At 38.5% G+C, this 16,044-nt stretch overlaps 1 protein-coding gene across 1 annotated transcript in view; it reads right to left on the bottom strand.

The window, feature by feature from the left end:
- Positions 1-8,684, bottom strand: part of LOC121961140 (voltage-dependent L-type calcium channel subunit alpha-1C-like) — a 185,241-nt gene extending 176,557 nt beyond the window's left edge. The window contains 1 exon segment of the mRNA XM_042511013.1: positions 8,452-8,684. Coding sequence (XP_042366947.1) covers positions 8,452-8,669 — 218 coding nt within the window. The 5' untranslated portion in view covers positions 8,670-8,684.
- Positions 8,685-16,044: the final 7,360 nt, after the last annotated feature.

Consider the following 16,044-nt stretch of genomic DNA (forward strand, 5'->3'; position numbering starts at 1 on the left):
TGACTCATTCTGGGTTCCTGACCCATAATTTAAAAAACCCTTGAGGTCCACCTCCATCAACATGATAATAAATCTACAGGCTGCTGTGCTGTTGAGAGCAAAACAACGGAGTGAAAAATCTAAACAAGTCTATTAATAATGTACATTAATCAGCATAACAATAGCAAATATCCATCTCTAACAGCTCAGAAATATTAGTGGTAAGAATATTCTCCAAAGCTAATAGAGGGGATTGACTCTGACGGCTCTAGAAAAACAGCAATAAATAAAATAAAATGGAAATCAGCAGTCAGCTCAGCAGGTTTCACAGCTGACAATGATGCAGTATTCACCATGGTGCTACTGTCTGAGGCATTTTGGAATTTAACATATACATTCAGCGTTTTAGCAAGCTAACTGTATATGCTTACGACAAATTGTCACACCGGGACTGCATCCACACTCACACCGGGAGGCTGTTATTTTCTAAAATACTCAGCAGTTGCCTCACAAAATCACCACATGCAGCTCACAATAACACAGATAATCTCTTATCTTTACAAACCCAAATAAGGAACCAGGGATACAGTGATATCATCAGGGAGAGCGAGCTCAACACTCGTCCGTGTTATGCTGAGAATATTTATCTGTTTTCCTGATTGAGTTGAAAATGCATACAAATAGTGTAACCCCTCATGTGACCTGATGCAATATGTAAGCTGTTAGCTAGGAGACAGAGTGGATGTGTGTGTAAATGCACTCAATGGCACCTTTTTCAAAATTACCACTTAGTGTGATTTCATATAGAGAAGATGGTAGTTAGCCCCCGCTCTCTCCTTGTCTCTCGCGCTGACCTTGCAGTGTGCAGGTAATGCTTAAATGCTATAATTACACAGCATGTGAGAGCGCTGCGTCTGTGTGTGCGTGTGTGTATTCAGTCCCTTTATTATCTGTGTGCAAGTATGTGTGCGCTTTTCAAGGGTGTTTATGTGTGTGTTCTCTGATCTCAGTGCGTGCATGTGTATGTGTGAGCTCAGACAGGCCCCATCGACCTGTTGAGAGCAGTAGCTGTTGTCATGGTAACAGAGGAGGAAGGGAGGAAGATTTTGGATCTGCTATCTCTAGAGACAGGGGCACTCATAGAATACAGGACACACACACGGGGGAACACACACACACACACACACACACACACACACACACACACACGGGGGAACACACACACACACACACACACACACACAAACATAAAGCCTATAGATGAAAATCAACACATGAATGCATAACTGCACATATACGCAGAACAAATGCATACAGTAGAGAGCACAGACCACCGCTCAAACTGCGTTTAAACAGGCCTATAATGCAGATATGAAGGACATCCTAAAATAGAACGGTTGGATGGACAAGCAGGCAGAAAGACTGACATTTTGATGGGGATTTACAAAACTAGTGAGGGACAAAATTTACCGCAATTTTCCTAATGTTCTGCAACTTCCATGTTTTTTTTTTCTTCCGTGGCTCAGATTCCATCCTGTTTACTTGCTCCTCTTCCTGGTCTCTTCCCAAAAGCCCTTTTTAAAGTCCCTCGTCTTTCCCTCACTCATCTCATTCCCTCACTTTTCTCTCTCATCCGACCCTCCCTTCAGAGCTGTTTGAATGAATGACGCTTGGAATTGTGGGTAATGAGTTGAACGATCATCAGTCATTGGGTGGAATAGTTCCAGTGACCCTGAGGGTTTATGCATGCTTTTGGTCTAGATGAACAGGATAGTTTATGTCTACCAACAAATTTTCTCAATTCAATTAAATGATCCACTTATTTCAAAAAACGAGTCATTCGATTGTGAACATTAATATTCGATGGTGAAAGGGGAAAAAAGGAACACTACCACAGCTGTCTGCCTCATGAGTTCTTGCATAGGCCTCAGCGATTGCACTGAATGCTTTGCAAGATGGGAGGCGCAGAACGTCACTTTCATTGATTGAAAATAAAATGAAAGTCAAGCTAAATGAGCGAATAATTCAACAAACGTGCGGTAATGATGGTAGAGCACTCAGCCGCTGAGAGTGATTCTGACCAATCTAAAAAGCCCTGTTTGGAAGTACTTAAGATTTTGGTCAGTACAAGGCAAAATTATCAAACCTCAAGATGAAATAATATGCATGTTATGTAAGCAACAGTAATGGTGTATGTCCACAGGGGCGCTCTTGAATGTGAAGGGTTGGGCCGCTTCCCAGCATCGGATATTTGATGGGTGTGCCACTGAGTATGTGGGCTGTCTGCTCCAAGATTTCAGACCAAACCAACATGCCAGCTCCGGTGGAAACTTTCTCTAATATTAAGGAAATAGTTTGCCGAAATGTGTTTCTGAAAACAACTGAAGCAAGAAATTAGCCACGCAGTTGCGGATTCTATCTTCATTTCAGATCGAATGCGGTTAGTTTAGATGTTTTTCAGGAGTTTCCAGAGGCAGCTGGTCATGCTGGACGCCCCTGATTTGCATTATATAGCCTAGATTCAATTCTATGTAAATGAGGACGCCCTGTCGCTCTAAACGCAACATAGTGTTGCCAGAATGCCCTACTTCGCTACTTACACAGACAAAGAATGGTAAGCGTGGAAATGAAAGTCACTTTGGACGTGTACCAATAGCTACTATTCCACCATTAGCAAAATACAGTCGTCTATTATATAACACATCAATTAGGATTCATGAATTTGAACTCACTCCTACAGAGCGTTCTCTGTTCTCACTGTAGCACCAACCACATTATTATTTTATTTTTCATTTCTATTGTTTTTTTGGTAATGTTTTAATATAAAGACCTTTAAAAAGACATGTTAATGTGGAAATAAATATACCTATACAAGTAGTTATGTCTCTAGTTGTGTTGGTTTGCTCTCTTATGGACTTTGTGCACAAGAATATATATTCAAACCACGAGAGCCTATAGGTTTTTTCTTCTTTTTTACCACACAAAGGGAGATTACACATACCTAAAAAAGCTGTGTTATTCCCATGTGAAATATGGAGGATTTTTTAAAAAAACCATGTCTATTGTTTGAGTGACATGCATAAAAAAATACACATCATGGTGGACTCAAGAGTCGGGCTTTTGACATTCAACTGAGCAAAACAATCAAAACAAAGAGAATACAACAGTAATTTTGTGCTTATTTGATTAATATACAGATTCGTGAGAATGTCACAAAGAGTTATGCCATCATCTATCACTGGATACTTAAAAAAACACTGCTGCGGTGAGAATATGCCATCTGCAGGAACAAAGATTAAAAATCTGATGGAATAATCTTTTTAACATATTTTTTTAAAACTAAAAAATGTTAAATGTTGTTTTTTCAACCAAATCTACTTATCAAATAACTGAATGATGTCTTTGTTTGCATAACTCATGTGCAAGGAGCGTGCCTTTGAGAAATGCCCATTTAGGCTCCCCTGTTTCAAGACTAATTGATGCTTTTTGACACTGGTCAGATAAGAGCCTGTCTACTATTAAAGATCATTTTGCATCTTCCACTCAACTTCAGATGAAACGTTAATCTCCCTCCTGTTCACCTTTTCTGTTTTCTGCAAATTTAAATCTTTGTCAGGCAGTCGATTCCTCACTTCGATATGATTCCCAAATAACACAACTTTTATGAACTAATAACTGGTCTCCAAACATTTTGGCAACAACTACTGCCCACTTGAAAGAGGCATGGATTAAGGATTCTGGTGAGGAGATTTCGGATGAGTTGTGGGTAAAAGGGTAAGACAGGATCAAAACATGTTCTATCAATGCTAGACCTCAACTCATTCAGTTTAAAGTCATCCTGCACTTTCCACGACCAAACTGAACAGAATCTTTCCTTCTGTCTCTGCTACCTGTGATAAGTGTAGGTCGGCTGACGGGACCCTAGGTCATCTGTTCTGGTCTTGCCCCAAGCTCAAGAGTTTCTGGGATGACAGTTTTCATTTGTACAGCGACATATACAGCTGGCAGCTTATCCCTGACAGTCACTCTGTGATAGTAGGTTGCTCCAACTACTCTCTGACACTTCCCTCGGCATTACAACAAGCCCTCACAGTTGCTCTGGTGCTAGAAAAAAGGGCTATCCTGAAAGAGTGCAACATAGTTTCCCTTTCTTGCTTTAAAAAAAACTAAATTATGTGGTTTCTTGTCTATATCTTGAAAAAATGTAAGAGTCGTAAGTTTTTTTAAGACCCGGGGATTGTTTTTGGACATATTATGAGGGAGAGGCATAAACCTGGGAATTAATTGTATCAGACAGTATTATACTGTACTCTACTGTATCACATTGTGCTTTTATCCAATAGGATTTTAGTTTGTGAACCTTCACTTAGGCATTTTGTTGGTTTTATTTTATTCTACTCTGTCATGTCTATTTATCAGTTTGTCTTTTGTTGTTTTTTGTGTTGAAAATAAACACAAATAAATAAATAAATAAAATACACATTTAAAAGAAGGTTAAATGTGATTCCCCTAAAGCCCAATAACAATCCATGTTTTGGCTTTAAAAAAACTGAAGAATTAAGAAAAAAACTGTGACATGTGGAGTTGCAAACAAGTCCTGTAGCTTATGATTTGCATGTAGGAATAACCATTGTGTGGAGTATGATTATGACACAAATCTTTTTTTTTTTTCCGTGGTAGGCGAGAACAGGGTGGGTTGTCACATTCATTACATCTCGCTCCACAGAGGGCACTGAAAAAAAATGTTGGTATTAAAATTTAAGAACTGGGGTCACAGGTCACCAACAGAGTCATTTCAGGAGTAAGACACTTGACACTTAAGTGACAGGTGTTTCTTTTGTAGGATTTTAATGAATAGGTTAATAAAACAAATATTACTATTATAAAGTATTGGGGGAGAGGAACAGATACAGCTATTTCAGCTAATTTCTTACCTGGGCTATAACATATGGTTAGTTGTTGGCTAAAGTCACAGTTTGGGTACTTTTTTACATTTTTTACATTTTTTTCAGGATCAGTTGTCAAAGGTATTGCACTTCAGGGAATTATTTTTTCCTCTTAATGTTCTCTCAATACAGGAGATGTGCATTAAAATAGCAAACCAATGTGTGACTACCAACCCCACGACAGGGATGGTACACAAGATGTATTTGTCAGTCCATTTTTTTAACAGAATAAGCTCAAGGAGAGTGAGGTTACTCTATTCCTATCTCACACGTTCCACTACACATCAATAGAAAATGTATTTAGGATACAGGAGGGATTCAAATGTAAGTAAAAAGAGTGACAACTAACTCCCCTACTTCTCTGATTATTGCTTATATTTTTATCAACTCTTAATTTATCTAAAATGATAATTCTCTGATGCAATCCTCTTCAAACACGCACATAAACGCACAGACTTCTTCTACCGCTTCTCTTTCCTCACCGATTCGCTCTGCCTTCCACTTCTCTCTTCTCCTCCCTCGTTATCCCCCTATCCTCTCCCCTCTCCTCCCCTCACTCATTATTTCCCCTCCCTCTGCTCTGTCATTTTTCTTGTTTACCTTTCTCATCCTCCCCTCGATCCCTCCCTCCCTCCTCAGCTAATCCGCTCCATCGTCTCTCCTGTCGACATCCATGTCCTGCCCACATCCCTGCCCTTCTCATTTCCCCGACCCCCCCCCCCCCCCCCTCAGGACGATGTGTGACTGTGCTTTTGCTGAGCTGATGCTCATGTGGACCCTCTCCTATTATAGATCACTTTGACTGTGACACTGACCATTTCTGTCTCTCTCTCTATCTCACCCTGAGGGAAAACCAAGTCATTATGTTGGGCAGCTTAAAAAAAAAAGACGAAAAAAGAGGAAGGGTAGAAAGGAAGGACGGGTGGAGGAACAGCAGGAATAAAAGGATTTGGATGGACGGAGGGTGAGACGGATAATAAATGGTGAGAGAGACATGGAGGATGGAGGGAGCGGAGGAAGAATAGAGGCATGGGAGGACCTGGGGGAGAGAGGATGAATGCAGTTAGAAAGAGCTGAGGGAGAGACATATGCTGGAAGAGGTGTGAAGGGGGGATGAAAATGACACAATTTGTTTTATCCTCCTCAGAGAAAAGAATGTGAGATGAAAGAGGGAGAGTAGAAAGAGTGAGAAGAACAGACAGAGGAAGGGGAGAAAGGATTAAGAAAAGTGAGCGGAGAGCAGAGAATCACACTGAGTGAGAAAATTGATTAAGAAAGAAAAAGATGAAGGGATGGAAGAGAAGAAACCGAAGAGGAAGTGTGATGCAGAGACCTAATATGCTCATTTTTATGTTCATACTTGCATTTTAAGTTTCAATTAGAACATGTTTACATGCTTTAATGGTAAAAAAGCACTTTCTTTTCCTCATACTGTCTCTGCTGAACACCTGTATTCACCCACTGTCATCAGAGACGCTCCATTTTAGTGCCTGTCTCTTTAAGCGCCCCTCCCAAAAAAGCCCAGTCTGCTCTGATTGGTCAGCATCTCTGGGTCTCTGCGTTGTCATTGCAGCAGGGGAATGACTATACTGGAACAGCTGCACTTTCTAACGTTAAAAAATCACCAACAAAAGCCTCTAAATGCAACTGCACATGTTCCAGCGGGAATATAATCCGAAATCAGTGAGAAATCAAAAACATCGAGAACCGAGATTCCAGGATTCGCTGACATAAACATGTAGCTTCATGTAGCAATGTAGACTACATAATGTACTTGCAGTAGCCTGCCTGAAGCACATGACGATATAAAGAAATCCACTGCGAGCTGGTGTCAGCTTGTTTCAAAAGCAGAAAAACATTTGGAAACAAAGAATTCAGAATAGTCTGAAGCCTGATGTTTCTGCTCACTGGGATTATCGTCATAAATGTTAACCTCACAAGGCTTTGGCCATGTTTAATACGAACATCCAACGTGACAGAAAGGTCCTACATCCCTTATGTTCCTCTGTCTTCTCCTGCTTCTCCTCATTGCTATTATTTTTTTTCATCCATCCCACATTGGAGAGATGCAAAGTGGCTATAACAAATACATTATCATTGTTATTTCTGTTAGATTTACAGATTTATATGTGTATTTCTCTGGTTTGGGCTCTTTTTGAGCAGCTAGTCAAAATCTTTTTTTAGGAACGAAAATGATTGTTCTGCACTCTGTAAATGAAAAAATGCCCAAGCTGTAATTGGCCTTCGTATTAAATACACCATTTAGTTTCAAGTGGATCACTAGATAAGATTTGGACGGTACAGTAAATGCTTTAAACATTACAATTACATTGCATCATTGAAGACTATAACAATTACATCTCTGATGATTTATTCCTCTATTTACTCCATTAAAGATAGCATCTGTGCTGCACTTTTCGGATTTTGTACGTTGTTGCTCCTAGACTGACTGTTCATTCTCCGGCAGGTTCATTTTAAAAGGAATTTCTCATTTGCCTGATTTAAATGTTCCCATCTTGTAAGTTTTGAACAAGGCAACTACATGCAAAACATGTAACATATAAACATAAAAAACTAGGAGCTTAAAAAGGATAGATTCAGGCTATCCAACAAAAGTGAATTAATGAAGAAGTATTTCACAGATATAAAGGAGGCCCTCTCAAAAAATTACTTTTCAAACATGCCACATGATTAGAGAAAACAGAGAAAAACGACAAAAAGAATACCAGAATGCTATGCTCCCACTAGTGGGTTACGTAATGTGAAAGGTTTGTGTGAAACAATGGCGGCCAGATCTCGTATTACAGTTAAACAGAACCTAAAACATGTTTCTGAAAACATTTGAGGTGAGAAGATGCAATGCAGTAACAGAATCTTGGTTTATATTCGATGAGCGCTGTTTAGTTTTACTGTTTGATCTCAGTTTTTTTGGCCTCAGACTGCACTGTGCAGGAAGCAGTGTGGCGCCAACATTCGGTTGACTTACTCTCGCCATTATGGTAAAACAGGGCATTAAAATACATTTCTGAGAACATCTTTGGTGAGACATAGGCAAAGCAGTAACGTAACCTTGATTTATGTTTGATCTGTCCTGCCTGGTTTTACCCTTTGGTGTGATGTTGGTCCGAATTTGAGAGAGAGAAGGGTGAGTGTGTCTCTTGATTAGCTGTATACTCTTCGAGGTGGCAGCTGATGGCGGGCCATTGCGGGCAATGAGAAAATAGAAAATGTGGAACTACAGCCTGTAGTTTCACATTTTCTCCTCCAAATGACGTAATTTACATCAGTTTTGGCGGTGGGAGGAGGGATATAGGGCATCTAGTGTAACATGGTTCATCTACACATACATACTGTCTACTTTGTTTTGATACAAAGCTGGTTAAAAATCAGTGAAGTATCTCTTTAAATGAAAATGTCAGGTGTCAACCTTTAAAAACACTTTCTTGAAAGTGAAATATACTGCTTCTTATTCCATATCACAAACAGTATGAAGACAAACCTCCACGAACGGTTATTTAAAGGATACTTCCACTCTACGATGCTGATGCAGGCCCTGCGGATGGGGTTCTTGAGCGTGAGACAGAGCAGGGCCCGTGGCGGCCTTGTGGCTGTCGTCGTTGTCTGTTTCTTGGGCTTAGAGCTATAGTGTTGTCTCTTCCTTTGCGTAGAACTGGCCGTGGAGATGGGCCCGCCCCCTCCCGACCCAAGCCCCGCCCCTCCGCCTGATGCGGCATTGCCCATCATCTTCGCCTGCCGTGCGGCGTCGATGGCCGCCTGCCAGCTCAGGGCCGCCCCCGGTGTGGCGATGTGCTCCGGAGCCAGACCCACCACGCCCACCCCGTGGTTGACCCCGCCCCCTCCTCCACCATGGTCGCCATGGCTGCCACCGCCACTGTGCTCGTTGGTCAGGCCAGGAGGAGGAGGCCGAGGAAGGGGGGGAGGGGGAGAGTAGTCGGAGCCTGGAGTGGAGCAGAGAAGAAGAGAGAGGAGAAAGAAAGTTAGCAAACAGCACAACTGTCAGTGAGCTCTTAAATCACATCCTTCGGTCAGTAAGTGATTCACTTGTTGATTTAATTCATCACGCACGGCTCCTCGAGATTGATACAGTGTCTCAGTTTTCTCCAGTTTGGTAGTTTACTTTGGAGGCTTCAAGGGTGTTTGAATTGTTGACAGATCAGTTAGTGAGCCCTGTATATTTTTCAGACACTGAAATCTCCCCCTGTAGAATAGACGATGACTAATATACTCCCATCTGTCAAACAAGTACAACAGAGCTAACTGTGCGCTGTTTAGTTCCTCAGCATATTGTGTAGGTTATGCAGTCCATTCACTTTGTGTCAACACACACTCAACACCACTCATCAGACCAGCAACTACTGGCTGGTGTAATGATCAGGCTCTGTGCTAACATTATATAATTATATAAAAAATACATTGTTTTGTTTTATCTCATAACTCTTAAACCAGATAAAAGCCAAAACTCTGAAACTGACTGAAAAAATACAATCTGAAAGTTAAAAAAAAAAACCTGAAAGTATTTTTTAAAAAAAAACACCCCGAAACCAAAAAAGTAAGATTGGAACACAAAAAAATAAGATCTGAATCTAAAACATAAAATCTGCAACTGAAAGAAATGAGACCTCAAATATGAAATTAGATATGTGAAAATTAAAAATAATGTATTCAAAAGAATTTAAATTAAACTTTTCCCACACTTATTTTTATTTTGAAAATGTTTTGGATTTTTTGTTGTTATAATTCAAGATCACAACTTTAACTTTCAGTTTTAAATTTTATTTTTTTTAATTTTTTTCCCCAATTAATAAACCTTTTGGCCTTGATCTGGCTCCATACAGTGCTGCCCCCAATCAAAAATATATATTTCTCTGCCAAGTTGCCAAGTGTTGGGGATATCGGCCGTAGAGAAATCTGTGTTCTCACAAATATAATGGTATTAGATGGCACTCGGCTTGTTGTGCAAAACTCATCATTAATGTCTCTTTCCAGAAATCATGACCCGGAGCTATTTCCTCTCCTGAACTACACCTGCAAATATGTCGCTGTACAGAAGGACGAGTGCAACTAGTCATGGACTGATGCCTTTGCTCTTTGAGCACCACAAGCTGAAAGCCATCTATCTTTCATTATATTGGTGAGAAGGTAGATCTGCATCTTTAACAGTCTGCAACTCACACCAAAACAATCGAGATGCATTAATAGTACCACAGATAAGAGTAAGCGTATGTAGTTTTGATTTTTGGGTGAACTGGTTCTTTAACTGTATGTTTTTTCAGGTAATTTTCATCTATCTTTTTATTAATTATTAATTCCTTAGTATTTTTTCTGGCCATTACTTTTAAAAATTGCTAGTCACTCTCTTCCCATGTTTTTTTTTAAAGAAATCAAGCCAATTTGCTCAGGTTTCAAAGGGTTAAAGGAATAGAAATGGAAGCATTTGAAATGTTGTTTAATTGCCATACAGCTTACTTTTATAAAGTACTTATTTTTCATAAACCAAAGTCCAACAACTTCATGCAGTCAAAAAAGTAGAAATCTCAATTTATTTGAGAGAAATTAGTAAAGAATATGGTATAATGACAGGGGTGCCAGAGTCATACATTCACTCTGAGGGAGTAAATGCAGAGAATAAAATAAAATCAAGCCTGAGAATAAAATAAAACCACTGCACACAACAAATATACGTAGTGGAATAAAATAAAAGGGCACAAATGAGAGACAGAATTACAATAATCTCAGTGAGATTATATAGTTGTGTCGCCCAGACAAATTGTAGGAATAAGACTAAGTGAGGAAAGTAAGAGAGAGCGGATTATCCATACTGTATGCTTAGCCAGATTAAAGACAGTTATAATATCCTCTCCTCCTTCCCTCTGACATCTGAACAAGGATTCCACAAATGCTCTCACCACGAAGAAGATTACGCACTCTGTGAAACCACGTACCCTTTTCCAGGTTTGAGACAGCTTGCATGTGTTACTCACGTGTCAACAGTTGTTATTACGACAAAACTAATCAGGCAAACAAACTTTTTACTGTTTCTTAGAATGGAGAATTGAATGACAGCATATTTCTGAAATCACAAAGTCCAGCTAGCTTCTCAGATTCAGATTAAGTAAATTTAATTTTCTGTACTGACAGAAAATCATCTCAGACGTGACTCAACATACAATGAAAAAACAGATAAATGCCTAATACGATTATTTAGACAGAATCATAATGACAATATACTATTGTGTGCAAAATGGCATAGTGTTTATGCAGATGTATGGATGATTACTTTTTAAGATGTTTACAGCAGATGGAATGAAGGAGCTTCAACGAGTGTTTTTAGGGGACGTTATAGCAGCAACCTGATGATAGAGGCTGACGCCATCGAAACATTTCAACAGATCTAGTTGCACACAATAATAAAACCTTAATCTTGATTGTAACAGTAATATCTGTACAGTGCGTGCATCTTTGCTTTGAGTCAAATATGACCATGTGTAATTCCCAGTTTCAGGTTCACAAATCCCATAGATGCAAAGCCACTTTTAGGAAGAAAAAGAATGCAAAACTTGAAGAACCCCCGACAAAGTTAATCCAACCTGTGCTGTCACAGCAGAGATAAGGAGAGAGAAAGAGGAGAAAGTGAGAGGAGATGCGCAGAGGTTAGAGAGAGGAGGCGGAGAGCGATAGACTTATCCTGTATGCTTGCTACGATTACAGGGTGGTTACAATATCCGCTGAAATCCCATTCCTCTCACTTTAGAGCTATAGGTTTCTACATATGAACTCACAGTCTTTACAACACACCCCGAGGATCACACACACACATCCCAGAAGCATCTTCCTTCACATCATGCATTTAAAAAGGTGCCCAAACTTTGACGTATCGTCCCAAAATTAAAGGCACACTTGCTCAGCAGCTAAGTGGCTTTGCATACATGTATAAAATTACACAGCAATATCTAGTCTGTGACCTCTGACCTCATTTGCTAAGCGCTTAATACAAAATATCTGTACACACGTGCTTTTGCTTCAGCTACACAATAAGTGTTTGGCAAGTTACTAGAACATTGTAGCAAATTACTCATGTATCTGTTGTATACTGTAGCATCACAAACATATTTTATACTTCTGAGTTTACATACTATTTTAATACATTGTACTGTAGTATAAGGCATATAGTTTTATATTTTTACACACTTTACACACTCAGCAAATTTTATATATTTCTAATTTTAAAATTTCATGTACTAGTGCTGATTATTTCTTGGTAATACTGTATTTATATTTTTACATACTCAGCTCATTAAAAATATTTATTTTTTTTAAGTGTACACATACTAGTGCCAAATGTTTTTTATTATTACTGTATTTCTACTTTATATTTTTAAATATTTTAAATTTCCTCCAGGATCAATTAAGTATTTCTAATTCTGACTCTGATACTCAGAAAATGAAAGAAATTGGTCCTTTCTAATAACTCATCTAAAAATTGCAATATTACACAGACACAGATTACTCTACAAAAAAGTAATTTGTTACATCAGTAAGTAAGGCATGCTTTACTGTGTTTTGCTTATCCCCACTCCCTTGATATGCTTTGCATCCAAACCACCCTCCACCACACCCACACATCACACCTCCTGTATTTAACTTCACATGTGCGGTGGTGAAAGAAGAATTCAGATCCTCGGCTTACATAAGAGAAGCAATACTATTTTAAAACACTCTATGATAAGTAACTGTGCTGCAACCACACTGTCACTTCAATAAATGTACAGAAGTCAAATCAGAACAGTAAACATGTTCATATCATTGGCCTTGTTAACAGGAGACATTTTGACATATTGCAGCAGGAAAAGTGCAGGTGTTACTAATAACATTAAAAATGCAATAAAAATGTGACAGTGCGCCAACATGCACAACAGTAAGAACGTGATGCAAAGCACATATTAAACTTTGCCATATTAGTTTCATTGTTGACACCTGTGCATTTTGTACTGCAAAATATTAAAGTACAATCCCTAAAAAAGGCCTGTACTAAAGCAGAATGGCTCCTGTCAGACCTTTGTCACAGCAGACATTTGGACTAGTCAGAACTTTACAGACTCTTATTATTCATACAAAGTTAATAAACTAATAAATGATGGTGTATTGGTACAAATTGAGCAAATTAAAATTGTCTCCACCTTCACCAGCTCCCGCATCAAAATAATTAACACATTAAAGAATCCATTATAATCCAATAACATAATATATATCATTCTGAAAGGGCCAATTCATGCAATTGGAGTACTTTAAGTATATTTTGATGCTGATCCTTTTTTACTTGTACTTAAATTAAGATTTGAATATAGGACTTTTACTTGCAACAGTGTATTTATGTAAAATATCTCATGTAATATTATATTATATTATAAAAGATGTATGTGTTTTGGATGATTTAGATGTGAAAAGTAGCCAGTATTACTAACTGAAAAACAGGCCTAATTTGAGTAGGTTACGTTATATTTTTCTCTGAGATATAAAATAGTACAAAGTAGCATATAATTAAAATAGTAAAGTTAGCTATTATTTATTAATTTGATGCTTTTTTTTAAATTTCATGAATGCCAGATTATGTGTTACATGCATCAAATTATACTTGTTTGATAACTTAAATGTTTTAATAGGTTTTTGTTCTAAACATTAGGTAAGATGGTGGAATATTGTTTAAATTTGTTAATAAAGTGCTCTTTGTTAACTCTTATGATACAAAATATTATTATGTAATATCCTTATGAAATATGGAGTTTTCCAAAAAAGAATAAACAGTTGTATGACACACAACTTGTTATTTTCAATTGTAGCTATACTAATGAGCATTGAATCAACCAAATTTATTTCTACATTTATTTTAAGTTTCTAAGTTGGCAACATTAATCCAAAACATTCTGTTGTATGTACATATGTACATTTTTTTCTAATCCAAAAAAAAGACAAAATAACATTATACATTTTCAGTCTGAATCTAACACAAGCATCATGTAATATCTTACAAGATACCCCCTTAAGCTTGTTATTTATAGAGTATTTATCATAACATCTCCATGCTTTCTCCCACTGTATATCTTAACGGTATTTTCATGGTTTGGCTCCTGCCAATGTTTGCAGTCAAACAGAAGCCCGCTTGCTGACAATGTCACCACGTGAGCACCTTGACCTGCCTAAAAAACTCATTTTCATCAAACGGCCTTTCCATGTATTTATTTTTTGGTTTAACGCTTGGTTCCCTAATATTAGTTGGGCCTAATATACTGTCCATTTCCTTTTATGACTTGTTTTATTGATATTGCACTTTGCTGATTTCATTCCTGTAAATTTGTCCTTTTTTATTTCTGTTCTTAATGCCAAGCACGCTGTACTATTTGTTTATGTATGTGCTATATAAATATACTTTATTATTTTTTATTACAGCTAAAATAAAGACTGGGGTGCCCTAAAGGCAATCTTAGAACAAATGCACTGACGAAACAAACAACACAAGATTATATGTGCAAATATTTAGGAGCTTTGTGCTTTTGAATAATGCCCAAGGAAGTGTTCTTTACATTCATCAGCGGTGAAGTCATTTAGTATCAAATCCAGCTGTGCCTTATGGGAAATACCACTGTGGTTTCAATTTGGAGCATCTCATTACTTGGATTGAACTATATTTTCCCCATTTTCTCTCGACTCTGGGTTTGATTTCGGAGAGTGTTTTTTTTTTTTTTAAAGGAGAGAACCCAGAAGTCTATAGCTTACTTTTATCATACATCCAGGCTCTACTACTGTCCCAGATGATTCTCCACACTGGAAAATCTTCCTCTTTATTTCCACCGTCGACTCCAGTGTGAGTTAATATCTGCTTCCTGACTGCTGTTGCACATCATCATCTCTCTCTTTCGCTCACAATCTCTCACAAACACACACACACACACACACACACACAAACACACACTAAATCACTTTCAGCATATTGTACTGCTGCGTGATCAGTTTATCTCACACTGCCTGCCCCTCTCACAGGGTGTACCCCACTGAGAGTGTGTGTAAGTATTTGTGTGTGTGCACACGCTGCGTGAGTGAGAGTGTGAGGATTAGGGGAGAGTAAAACTTTAATAATACTGAGCTCACTAATCTGTCTGTCTGACCGCGTGTCTCTCTGTGTGTCTGTCCTGCACATGCACAGTCATGTCGTGTGTGTGTGTGTTGTATGATAGACTGCGTGCTGATGTGAGTGACTATAATTCCATTAGCAGCTCTTTATTCTGCAGGAAAAAAAAGAAAACGGCAGCCCGTGGAAATACGATTCTGACTGAAGGGGAGAGGGAGGAGAAGGGAGGGATGACGGGATGGGAGAAGAAAAGGAAAGAGGATGAAGAAGACGGGATGCAGGAGGGAGTGAGGGAGATGGATGTGCTGCGGGAGGAGGGGTGGTAAGAGGATGGAGAGACAAACAGAGGGGGTAAAGAAGCAGAAACACATACAGACAAGGCAAAAGAGAGGAAACATGGGGAGGAGATTAAGTTCAAAGAGGAATAGAAGAAAAGAGAGAAAAGAGTAGGATAAGAAAAATGGTATTACTATTAATGCACGGACAGAGGTTTCTGCAGTACTTCAGTCAATAAGTGGCTGTTCAGTACAGCTAAGGATTGTAATTGCAATAATGTTACTAGTACTGCGTTAAATAAGGTGTAATTGTACAATACAGTAATTCTTAAAATACATATATTGTCTTAAGGCACTGCAGTCAGTGGTAATACTGGTGTGATGACAAGTATTTTAGTACTACCGGTATGTAGTCAAGTAGTCAAGACCATATAAAACGAGACCAAGACTTGACTGAGACCAGAGTGCGTCGAGACTGAGAGACGACCAAGACCAAAGCAAGACCAAAAATTATTTATAAATATTATTTATAAATATATGTGTGTGTGTGTGTGTGTGTGTGTGTGAGAATAATTTTCCACTCATTTCTATGAACAAATACAAGCATAAGCTTTTAGCTTGCCACAGTAGTGAGTCAGGTGTCACTGCTCTCTTCATGTAAGCCACGACAGTGAGGCAGCATGCAAAATTACAGGACCCA

This window comes from Plectropomus leopardus, chromosome 22, assembly GCF_008729295.1.
Source record: "Plectropomus leopardus isolate mb chromosome 22, YSFRI_Pleo_2.0, whole genome shotgun sequence".
NCBI classification, from domain to species: Eukaryota; Metazoa; Chordata; class Actinopteri; order Perciformes; family Serranidae; genus Plectropomus; species Plectropomus leopardus.